Source organism: Diplotaxodon limnothrissa, linkage group LG15 (genome assembly GCF_057381915.1).
Source record: "Diplotaxodon limnothrissa isolate DT_005_m linkage group LG15, D_limnothrissa_male_GT1.1, whole genome shotgun sequence".
NCBI lineage: Eukaryota > Metazoa > Chordata > Actinopteri > Cichliformes > Cichlidae > Diplotaxodon > Diplotaxodon limnothrissa.
Genome location: NC_140610.1, coordinates 33,203,283 through 33,215,233, shown reverse-complemented (window position 1 = coordinate 33,215,233; position 11,951 = coordinate 33,203,283). Strand labels below are relative to the sequence as shown.

The 11,951-nt window shown below is 40.1% G+C and overlaps 2 protein-coding genes across 2 annotated transcripts; one reads left to right on the top strand and one right to left on the bottom strand.

The window, feature by feature from the left end:
* The first annotated feature begins 812 nt into the window (after positions 1-812).
* Positions 813-4,379, top strand: LOC146617795 (uncharacterized). Its single transcript, XM_085373065.1, has 11 exons — positions 813-995; positions 1,093-1,271; positions 1,367-1,460; positions 1,857-2,213; positions 2,309-2,426; positions 2,501-2,592; positions 2,694-2,808; positions 3,179-3,280; positions 3,482-3,649; positions 3,775-3,930; positions 4,165-4,379. Exons 1-11 carry the CDS (start codon positions 813-815, stop codon positions 4,377-4,379), a joined length of 1,779 nt encoding a protein of 592 aa, XP_085229191.1.
* A 2,808-nt stretch (positions 4,380-7,187) lies between these two features.
* On the bottom strand, positions 7,188-10,337 carry LOC146617794 (uncharacterized). The gene is made up of 5 exons (XM_085373423.1): positions 10,301-10,337; positions 8,728-9,339; positions 8,524-8,591; positions 7,970-8,013; positions 7,188-7,239 (listed from the first exon to the last, which is right to left on the bottom strand). Exons 1-5 carry the CDS (start codon positions 10,335-10,337, stop codon positions 7,188-7,190), a joined length of 813 nt encoding a protein of 270 aa, XP_085229549.1.
* Between the last annotated feature and the right edge of the window lie 1,614 nt (positions 10,338-11,951).

Here is an 11,951-nt window from a genome sequence, read left to right as displayed (position 1 = left end):
GACGCAGCCATGACTTGTGAGACGTCGTCTGAGTCAGCTGCTACTCACTGGGCGATCAGAAATATGGTGTCCTCGCAAAAGTGGAAAGAGGCCAGGCCTTGTCTTATAGACAATATGTTAGCTACTCTGGATCCACAGTCACACCGTGTGTGTCAGTGTGGCAAACAAGTAGTTGTGAGGTGTCTGGACTGCCTGCCTCTTCCATTCCTTTGTGCTGACTGTGATATTGCAGTTCACACACGCTTTGTCCTGCACAACAGAGAGGCAGTAACAGGAGGGTTTTTGCAGCCTTCATCAGAGTTTCACAAGCCAATAGGTACAGTTTTTAAGTCTTATGCATTTCTTGCTATGTATGAGTATGAGTGGGTGCTGTTATTGTATATTTATTGTGTATCAGTTAATTTCTAATTCTTTTTATATATATTGTGTGTTTTAATGTTAGTTCGGCTGTTGCCTGTGCAAAGGCCAGACCATGTGTGTGACTGCCCAGCAGGTAACGTTGAGGTTTCACCCGGCGCAATTGTGGCTCTTGTAACCATAAATGGTAAGTTGCCCTTTTGTCACACACTACATACACAATAGATGTGTTTGGAGGTTTTATTGCAAATTGTGCATTGCTATCTTGGTTTTAATTACCCTCGGCCCGCAGTATATGTGGGCACCTGTCAAAGGTCATTTGGATTTACCAGACCGATTTGAAAACAACATGAAAAAAATGAATGCTTTGAGCCATGACTGAATTTATCCTTATCCTTTCTACAGGGCGTTATAACCTTGCACTGCCAGTGGTGAGCTGCACCAGCTGTGGCCTAATGTGGTCCCCCTCAGTTAAGGACATCCTGGGTAGTGGATATTGGCCTGGCACCTTAAATTTCTGCACCCTGTTTTCAATGGATGTCTTTCAGTCTTTCTATGACATTAAGAAGGCTGCACCAGGGATGTCACTTAAGGCATTTGTCAAAATGCTGGATGAACGAACAGCCCATTTTGGAAGGGTGAGTTTCTAAATTTGCTAAGTTTAAGGAAACTGTGCAAATCAATGTTTATGATGACTGTCCTTGAATATTCTGTTGTATGTCCTCTATGTAAAAGAATGGCCGAATATCAGCTGATGCCTTCAGTAAAAGTTTCTTGGAGTGGAGTGCTGTAAAGTTTGAGGTGGACAGGATGTGCAAGGAGCCATGCTTTAGCTGCCCTGCCTGCACTCCAGACATGCTTGCCGTCTCAGTTGATGGAAACCGCAAGCTTTATCGCTTTCAGTCTAATGCAAGGTACGTTATGCATTGTGTACATAAGTCAAATATGGATTTGTAGAAAAATGTATTTTAATGTTTCTTTTCAAACAACTGTCACTGTGTTCGTTCAGCACTTCAGAGCAGGGGAACTTTGAAGGTGTCTTCATTGAAAAAGATGAGGAAGTTGCTGAGTTTGTGAAATACATCCAGAGACACACAAATCATGTAAGATACACATATATATATTAGTGCTGTTAGCGTTAATCTTGTTAAAATGACGTTAATGCCGTAACCATATACACATACGTGTGTGTGTGTGTGTGTGTGTGTGTGTGTAGACATATATGGATGGGTCGATATTTTTTTTATTTTTCTCTTGGTGTTGTCGTAATACTATTTACTTTACTTTATCTTAATGTTTACTTAATTTTGTCACCATGTGTATTTAAAAAAAACAACATGATTTTTATTTTGTGTTATCAGTGCTGTCCTGGGGAGATCTGAGGTCTTGTGTGACTCGAGGCTAATTCAGCTAATTGTTATGCATTTGTTTTAAAAAGTTTGTCCCTGATAGGGCTTAATCATGTCATGTCTTTTATGTTAAAATCTTTGAGTGTATAGGTCCCGGGGAAAGGGTTGTGCGGATCTTCATCTTGGACTGCAGCAAAGGAGTCGTCCAAAAAGTCCACTGGGAAGTTGGATGAGGAGGGCATGGAAATAGCTGTTTGTCGCCACGGAGTCCTCTTAGCTGCATTGAACATGTTTCGAGGGGAGATCTTTGCTTACCCCCTTTTTCTCCAGAGGAAGTTGGCAGCTAGCATCCCAGGACATATTACGTTCCTTTGCTCCGATGTGGCCTGTAAATATTTCCCCTATTTAACCAAGGTGGCTCAGCAGTGCCCTGAGCTGAGGAACCTCTTGTCAATGCGTCCTTTTCTCTCCGTCATGCATGCAAAGGCTCACACTTGGAAATGCGAGGTATACTGCAGCTTGTAGTTTTGGATTAGTTTGAGACATTTTGTTATAAGGTTGAATGAATTCAGCAGTCATGTATTGTGACCTCCTTTCTATAGATCAAATGGGGAGGTGCGTTTCAGGATGGGGCCGGTTCAACAGTTGGAGAAGAGGTGGAACAAGTAAACAGTTTCCTGTCTAGGGCGGCCATCACAACGAAGTACATGTCTAAAGCAGGTGTGTGTCCGTGTCTGAGATTCCACTCAGTCTCCTGCTCATTAATTCTAATTTGTATACTAACTGAAATGCAGGGCGAACAGACATGCTGACCCTCCTGGCTTTGGGGTGGAACAAAAGGAAAGTGGAACAACTGGGCCGCACTTTGAGCCAGCGATATCTAAAGGTCATTTTTTCAACACCCATTTTAATGTGTGTGGTAATGGGGGGAAAACACCAGTACTCTTTTAATGTCAATATGAATGACATTTATGAATGCATTCTTAGATCATAAGGATCCTTAGAGAACAAGTGGAGAGCCTGAATGCGACCAGAAATGAGCTGGGTGTGGATGACGACACACTGCAGCAATGGGTGGCCGATGTGCAGAAATGGGCTGAAGGTGAGTCTCAATATAATGCACTCATGTATAACAATAGGACCCACCATGGCCTCATTAAAGAACTTAGAGTTAAGATCTTTCTGACAGTGTCAACAAACAATGAAAAATAAGCCTTGGAAAAGCAAATTTATGGCAGAGTTGTTGCGTTTCATCAAATTGGATAGAACCTGGGTTGAAATGATGTCGTGCTAGTTGGTTTTATAAACCTGAACACCAACATACTTGTTATCTCATGATTATCATGAGATAGCAGCACATGAAGGCTCCAGATGTCTTATAATGAATGTCATCAAGTCAGTGATTACAGAGTCCACTGTAGTTTGGTGACTGTTACTCATCCTGTATTCTGATTAATATTCCTCTCACTTAGAAAGTGATCAAACTGATGGCAGCCTTGGAGCGTTGCAGGCACGAATAGAGGAGCTTGTCGTCATCATCAGAGTGCGAACACAAAGTCTTTACAGACAAAATGGTACGTCCCAGTTTCTTTGAAACGGACCGTTTGATGCTCAGTTTGTACAGCTTGTGCAGCTACTTTGTAAACAGAATCAAATCAGATCCAGGTTTGTTTAAGCTGGATGTGATTTGTTCTAGCAAACAAATTGATGAGTGTAGATTAAAATGAAACTATATACATTATGTGAAGGTGTGAATTTTTTATGATTATTTACAGATAGCAACAAGAGGCGACACAGAATTCGCAAGGTCATCTTAGTTGAGAAGAAACGCTTGGCGGCTGCTGTTGACGACTACAACAAGCTCGCTGAACCAACAAAGCAAATCGTATCCAGTGATGCCCTCATGCAGACCGATATTTGGCCCTGGCAGAGCACAAGTGAACGTAAGCTCTTGATTTATAAATATCCTTTTTAAACAAGCTCCCAGTATCTGAGCAGTAGTTGAATGTTTTGTTCTTGAATCATAATATGCTGCTATGTTTTCCCATCTGATGTTGTTAAACTGTAGCTGCTGCTGACCTCCGGACAAAGAGAAAGGTCTTTGAGAAGGTGATGGCTGTGAGGCGCCTGAGAGAGGAGGAGATGATCCTTTGCAGGGAGATGCGGCATCACTGGACAGTGTTGCGAATGCGTTCTGTGGTGTTGGGGACAATCTCCTCAGACTGTAAGCACTTTATTTATTTATTAATTTTTTGATGAATCGATTGAAAATAAGAGCAGATGCTAAAGTCTTACTGGATCTTTTACCTATATCTAGATTGCTAGCTAACACTGCCTTCTCCCTTTTAAAAAAATGTTTAATTACAGCATCCTAATTCCTTGTGTTTATGAGGTGATGTTTTTTTGTTGTTTGTTTTTTTTACTTTTCTCATATTTATTTGTTTTGTTCTTTTTACAGCCTCCTTTGTTGGCATGTCGGAGGATGCACAGAAGGGACTCTGTAGCCTGGTTTTAAAAAAACAAAGTGAACTGAAAGCTGAAATGCTCAAAGTAAAGGACGTGTACAAGAGAATCCTCAGCCACCAACCACTCCTGGAAATGGACTCGGAGGAGGAGGAGGACATTCCAGACGATGCCACTGAGAGTGATTTGAGCACTTCTGATGAAGACTGATTGTGTCATCATTGATGTTATGTTTGGTAAAATAAAAAGTTAATCACATCTCTGTTCAATGTGATTTTTCAACAGACATTTTACATTTTGAGAAGAAAAATGGAATTTCCTTGGTGCAGTTGTTTACCCTGAATCATTATTTCCCATCTAATTTAATGACTAGTGTACATGTTCAGATACGATAACATAATTTAATTTATGGGATGCTTTCTGGGCTGCTCAAATAATCACAAAATTTAAAAGCACCAGGCAGCACACTCACAAGTAAATTTTTTGTTCAGTGTTTTGTCGAAGAAATCAACAAGTACAACTGAGATGTTTGCTGTAGTGGTGTGTTTGTTAAGAAGCATGCCAGCACACTGGTGAACTGACAGTCCCAGAATGCACCCGTGCCATTGACTCGCCCCAGAGCAAATGAAATTGCTTATCTAGAAAGACAACCGTCATCAAAGAAGAAGTAAAAGAGTAGGAAACAAATGGTAAGGGAAGGTACTGTGGGGTAGGAAAGAAAGGCCAGAGCTGTGCAAAATGACCTCCAGCAGGCCACAAATGTGCACGTCTGCTCAAACGGTCAGAAATGGACTCCATGAGGGTGGTATGAGGGCCCGACGTCCACAGGTGGGGTTGTGCTTACAGCCCAACACAGTGCCGTATGTTTGGCATTTGCCAGACAACACAAAGATTGGCAACTTTGCCACTGGCGCCCTGTGCTCCTCACAGATGAAAGCAGGTTCACACTGAGCACTTGTGACAGTCTGGAGACGCCGTGGAGAACCTTCTGCTTCCTGCAACATCCTCCAGCATGAGTTTGGCAGTGGGTCAGTTTTGGTGTGGGGTGGCATTTCTTTGGGGAGCTGCACAGCCCTCCATGTGTTCGGCAGAGGTAGCCTGACTGCCATTAGGTACTGAGATGAGATCCTCAGACCCCTTGTGAGACCATATGCTGGTGCGGTTGGCCCCGGGTTCCTCCTAATGCAAGACAATCCTAGACCTCATGTGGCTGGAGTGTGTCAGCAGTTCCTGCAAGACGAAGGCATTGATGCTGTGGACTGGCCCGCCCATTCCCCAGAACTGAATCCAATTGAGGACATCTGGGACATTATGTCTCGCTCCATCCACCAACTGCACCACAAAATGTCCAGGAGTGGGCAGATGCTTTAGTCCTGGAGTCTGGGAGGAGATCCATCAGGAGAGCATCTGCCACTTCATCAGGAGCATGCCCAGGTGTTGTAGGGAGGTCATACAGGCATGTGGAGGCCACACAGACTAGTGAGCCTCATTTTGACATGTTTTGAGGACATTACATAAAACCAGATTAATGATTCTGTATTGCATTGATCAAGGAACCAACCCAATAGGAGCTAAAGGAATCCTCTTGACATTACTTCACTCAGTAAGTTTATACTATGTTTAATGTGCATTTTCTTCATCAGTTTAGAACATAACATGTTAGCGCTCCCTGGTCCTTTTTGGAGACAGATCCTGAGACAGCAGGCAGCTATGGAGAACTCGTGTCAGCTGTGGTAATTAAGGAATACTTTGATTTAATATTGATTTCATGACAACTATCCTCTGGCACATATTCCTGGATATATATAATGACATAAGTAAACTCCCATTTTAGAATCATTGCCTTCTTTGATCTGACTTATTGCCTCAGACTTTGGCCCTGTGTCCCCAAAAGTATAGAAAATCCATGACACTGAGTAAGAGGCCTTTATCATGTTATAAGTGAGAGAGTTTGGTGTAACAGTGGTTGAACATGCCAAATCAATCCACAACATACTGCCATTCCCCAGCTGTAACCTGCATATGCATCAAACCAAAATCCAGTATCATAGCCACAAAAAAGACATAAAGATTAGGTTAAAAGGGTTGTCTCATTTTGCCAGATAGCTTCATCCCAAAAAAGATAAACATTCTTCAAAAACAAAAGTTTGTGAATATTTGCTGTATTGCCAGGCCTAAACCAACCTGTTAAACTTATCAAATTATTGTCATAGATACAAACCTATTGATTGAAACAGAATAATCCATTGAAGCCTCCATCATCATCCACAATCACTGTTACTGTTCAGATTATTTTATCTCTGTTTTCCTCTAGAATGTTTTGAAAATCAGCATTTGATCAACAGACTTTTTAAAAGTTTATTTTGATCCTATTGTTTACGTGTGTAATTGCATTTTTATTGAAATTATGACAGGAAAACCCTCAATCAAATTGTATCTTTGATATCTAATAATAATATTAACAATAATGTTACATATGTAATATGTACACAATAATATTGTGCAAACAAACAAGAAAAATAGCAAAAAATGTCAATTTTTTTTAATACCCTGTATATAAAGACCACATATGACCACAACTCCAAATGTGCAATTGTCACTGCATCTAAACATGACATATTACAAAAAGGTAGAAACATATAATATACAATATGTTCTGAAGCTGGTACTGGTGCAGTTAACTTTGCTTTAGGCTCCCATACACAGTAGGTGTTACTTACTATACGTGCAGTGCAGTATTACTTTACCTTGTAATATGTTATAATAAGCAAGTCACTTCTATATTTATGAGGATGTTGACAATAATGTTGGCTGATATGTAAAACTATGAGATGTCGAGTGCAGGGAAGATATTATTGATCGATCAGATTCATGAATATGTTAGGTACTTAAGCCACAATTAGAGAGTGAAACAGAGACTGACACTGGTTGAAATGTATAGTAAATATTTTATTTTGAACTTTTATGCTGAACTACAAGCTGTGAACTGTGCGATCTCTGCGACCTGTGGTGCCTGGTTTACTGTGTGTAAAACTGCGCAGGTTCCCATGTGTCATCCCACACTTTGCCACTGTCAGGAGAAAAACATAACAAACAACAACGACAACCACACACAAAATAGGACAATTTAGGTTGTGACATATGACAATTTTTTAGGATGAAATATCTTCTATATTCATGTCATGCTTTATACACCTTCATTGTAATATAAATTAATCAAATCAAGTCAGAGAGTATTAATATATGTAGTAGATGTCAAGCAGGACCACAGCAGCAGCCACGATCCATTGGAACCTGCTGGATGAGAGAGCACAGAAACTCCAGGGAAGAAGTTTAGTTAGTAACATGCATGAACTGCATTACTGAGACATGTATGTTTACAGATGGTGGTGAGGGAGAGGGGGAGAGTTTTCAGTAAAAGGAGACGTGACTGCATCTTCAACCAATACTGAGCCTGCATAACCCTGAAAGAGACAGAGAGAGAGGGGGGGGACACTAACCCCCAGCAGTCTGGTCCTATTACAGCATAACTAAGGGCTGAGCTGAACCAGCCCTAACTATAAGCTCTATAAAGAAGTAAAGTCTTATGCCTACTCTTAAAAGTGTTGACCATGTCCACCTCCAAAACTCATAATGGACTTTGGAGGTGGACAGCTATCAAGCTCCTCACAGAAGAGGAGCTCGATAGCTAAAAGCTCCCAATTTACTTTAGTCCAAATACATGAATTCAAATTGAGTTGATAACTATTTATCAACAATATGAATGTCTGTTCCCGTCCAACAAAGTTGTTACTACATACCATGTTGAGCAAGGCTTCCACTTGACTTTAACTTCTTCTTTTTCCTGAAAAACATGATATAAACAAACAATTAATTAAGAAAGACATGCAAGTTGCATACAAAAAGGAGCTTATAAACATTTGTGTACTATTGAATGGCTCAATATATTATACAATTAGTTTACAAAAACATAAGAACCACTACAATGCTTGTACTGCCAGCATCGAGTGCATGTCAGCAAAGCAACACTGCTTACATTGTGGCTCACAAGCAAAACTAACTGAAGCAGATGTTACTGAATGGGAAGGAACACCTCCACATCAATCACTCCTTCTGAGCATGATGTCAGGAGGACTTTAAAGAACGTAAACATCAGGAAGGCAGCATGACCAGGTCGTATCAGGTGGTCTGTTCTTATTTAATGTCCTATTTGGAGTGAAATCCTGACTCAGTGGCTGAATTAGTGTAGATTCATCAAATACAAAAGCTTATGGATATTCAGTCAGGCACAGTTCAAATCCGGGAAGTCCAAAGACGCAAACAAATCTGCACAACAGCAGGCTAAATTACTTACATTTACAACTCTCCTGTCTACTATCTCTTCATATTTGAAAATCTTCTGTGTACGGTGTTTTCGGCATTCTGAAAAATAACAAATGAAATATTTACATGAGTTCTGTAAAACTGGAAAAAATGCAAAAATTAAGAAAAAGAAATCTTAACAAACTTAACGAACATGTCATGTGTTTCGTACATTTACAATACCATAACGTCTAACCTTTCCTTGTCCTTTTTTTGTTTGGGACATCCGAGGTGTACACCGTAGAAATTGAGGGAGATGCAGGATGTGGAGATGGAGAGGAGGATGCAGGAGAAAGCAGAGATGAAGAGGAGGATGCAGGAGGAAGCAGAGATGGAGAGGAGGATGCAGGAGGAAGCAGAGATGGAGAGGAGGATGCAGGATGAAGCAGAGATGGAGAGGAGGATGCAGGAGAAAGCAGAGATGAAGAGGAGGATGCAGGAGGAAGCAGAGATGGAGAGGAGGATGCAGGAGGAAGCAGAGATGGAGAGGAGGATGCAGGAGGAAGCAGAGATGGAGAGGAGGATGCAGGAGGAAGCAGAGACAGAGAGGAATATGCAGGAGGAAGCAGAGATGGAGAGGAGGATGCAGGAGGAAGCAGAGATGGAGAGGAGGATGCAGGAGGAAGCAGAGATGAAGAGGAGGATGCAGGAGGCTGACAGAGGGAAGATGTTGGTACAGGCTCTAAATGAAGAATAAATTCCTCGTTTAGAGCCTCTGGGTCTGGGACTGGTCCAGCATCGACACTGTCAGCAGAGGATGGTCCAGCTGCTGGTGTAGAACTTTTAGCAGGAGGTGAAGCTTGTAATTCTGAAAAATTTTAAATATTAAACATTCATTAAAATGGGTTGAAAAAATGTACAGTACACATAAACACATAATAAGTAGTGATTTGCATGTTTTCAGTTAAGTTTTTACTAAAGATACAACTGGTAAATATTGGCATCAAATAAGTCATCTCGCACACTCACTGACCCAAATAATTCAGTACAAGTGCCCTCTAGGGTAGTGTGACATCTGTAGTGCTTTTCTACATTGTACATTAAAAAATTAATGAGTGTGACTATAAATCCAGATAGATAATGACTTTTTCCTCTGATGACACTACTTTCCTGACTTTGTAGTGAATAACATTTGACACTTCAAGCTAGTACTGTGACTTAGGAGTTTTGTACAATGGTGATGCTAACTACCTCAGGGAGGTAATCAGGTAACCTCTTAAGAAGTATATAAGTTATTTAAGAATCTTGGTGTTCATATTGGTAACATTATATAACATTTGTTATACTAGAAAGTCTCGAAGAGAATTATCAGGTCTGGTTTTCGTGAAGATTTTTAAAATTACATTTGTATATACATGAGTGTGAAAGACCATACTATACACACACACATACAAAATTGTTCAGGTGGGTAACACCAGAGGTTCAGTATGGCTAGCTTTGGTGATGTGACCGACACATGGGGAGGTAATAAGGCAGATATAACACTATTTTCATGTTAGCAACAGGACATGTAGGGCAGCTGTCACCTCACAGCAAGAAGGTTACTGGTCTGAACCTTGGCTGAATAATAGAATAGAACAGAATAGAGTAGAACAGAATAGCTGGTGACTGTTAACTATCCTCATCCTCACCATCTTGTTTGTCTCTATGTACCCCGTGATGATCTGCCTTCTTATCTAGGGTGTACCATGAGTATCACCCAAAGACAGCTAGGATAGGCTACCTGATAAGGACACCTGGTTACAGATAATGGACAAAGCATATCTTACTTCTCAGAAGGTGTTCATAAAGCTTACTCATCTTCATGAGGATGTCACGTGCAGCACCTTCCGCTGGTTCGATCTGAGTGATCACGTCCCCTACTATACGGCCCTTACGGTCAAACTGTCCAAGAAACAGAATTGGTTGGTAGCCCAGGGCATGTAGCTTTGAAACCTGCAAGAACAACAAAGAAAAACATGCAGCCAGTCTTTCATGTAAGCAAATTGATGTATAACAAACCTTTAAGTTTCACATCTTTGTTGTTTTATTGTTGTCGATAGTTAAAAAGTATTTATGGTGACCAAACCTGTAAATGTATGATAAAATCCATCTTGAAATGTTTTGTCTCTCAGTTAATAGCCGATTAAATTAAAAATCAGAAGTAGCTTGAATAAAAATAGTTTTTAACAAGTTTTTTCTAGTTGGATGTCTTTAGTGTGATGATGTTATTCTGATGTGAATAACTTTTTTATTTATGCTCTTTTATAAATTAATATTTTATGTGTATATACATGTCTTGTTAGTTTCTTACTCCATGATATACAAGAAAACATTGACAACTGTGATTAATAAAGAATTGTCTACCAGACCAACCACTTATTAGATCAGAACTTTTAAACTTACTGACAACTGGGCTGAATTAACCACCCTGCTCGCATTTCTGTTTTTTTTAACAGAGGCAGCCCAGTTACTGTTTTTAAACTGTTCTTGTTTTTTTTTTCAATCCCTCCTTTAGGTTCAGGCTGCCCAGGCATCCACTGCATGTCTTCCTGTTGCAGGTGTTTGGGGCCTGACAGGAAGGGCATGGTTTGGTTTTTGGCTTTGTCATTTCTGCAAATGAAAATGGAACATGTAGGGATTATTTCAGGTCTGTTTTGGTGAAACGATTACAAAAATAATATATGACCAAAGAAATAACTTATATTACGAGGCAGTATTACACCATATTTAGAAAAAAAAATCAATTACGAGATTAAAGTCATTAATATTGAGTTAATTACGTGAATAGGGTTAAAAAAAACCCTGAATTGATTACAGAAAAGATACATTGCTAAAATAGAGCAGTACTAACATTAGCTGGGTGGCCAAGCAAGTGTCTTACACATGAGAATACATCACAAAAAAATTTAAATAAACTTTTGCAGAAGTAGTTCTCTTGGTACACAGACTGCTCTGTGAAAACATTTCAAGTTTAATATCAGTTTAATATCACTGAAATTAATATTTCAGTGAACATGCAAATTACCCACAGTTTATCACAACTTACTTAGCTAGGATCTGCCTCGTGTCCAGTCGAAAACTTCGCTGCAGGACCGTGAGTTGAAAGATACATTTACTACGACTCCCAAGATGCATTGCAGTAAAAACCATCCAATCGCCTTGCTTAAGATCTGTTGACGTGTCGCTAAAGGCGCGCTGTAGATAAATATTGCAATTTGTAAAAAATAAAATACTACAATTTGCATTTTTTAATTACATAATTAAACACTGGGCCAGTTTAATTTCGTATTATCGCTGGTTATTATTTTAGAGTAAATAAAGGAATAATGGGTAGCACCAAGCTGTTGTTATCTTCATTTCCATAGCGACGGCGGTTGAGGATTATGGGTAGTGTGCAGTTACGGGATTAGTGCGTCTGCGTAAATTGGTCTGATTGGT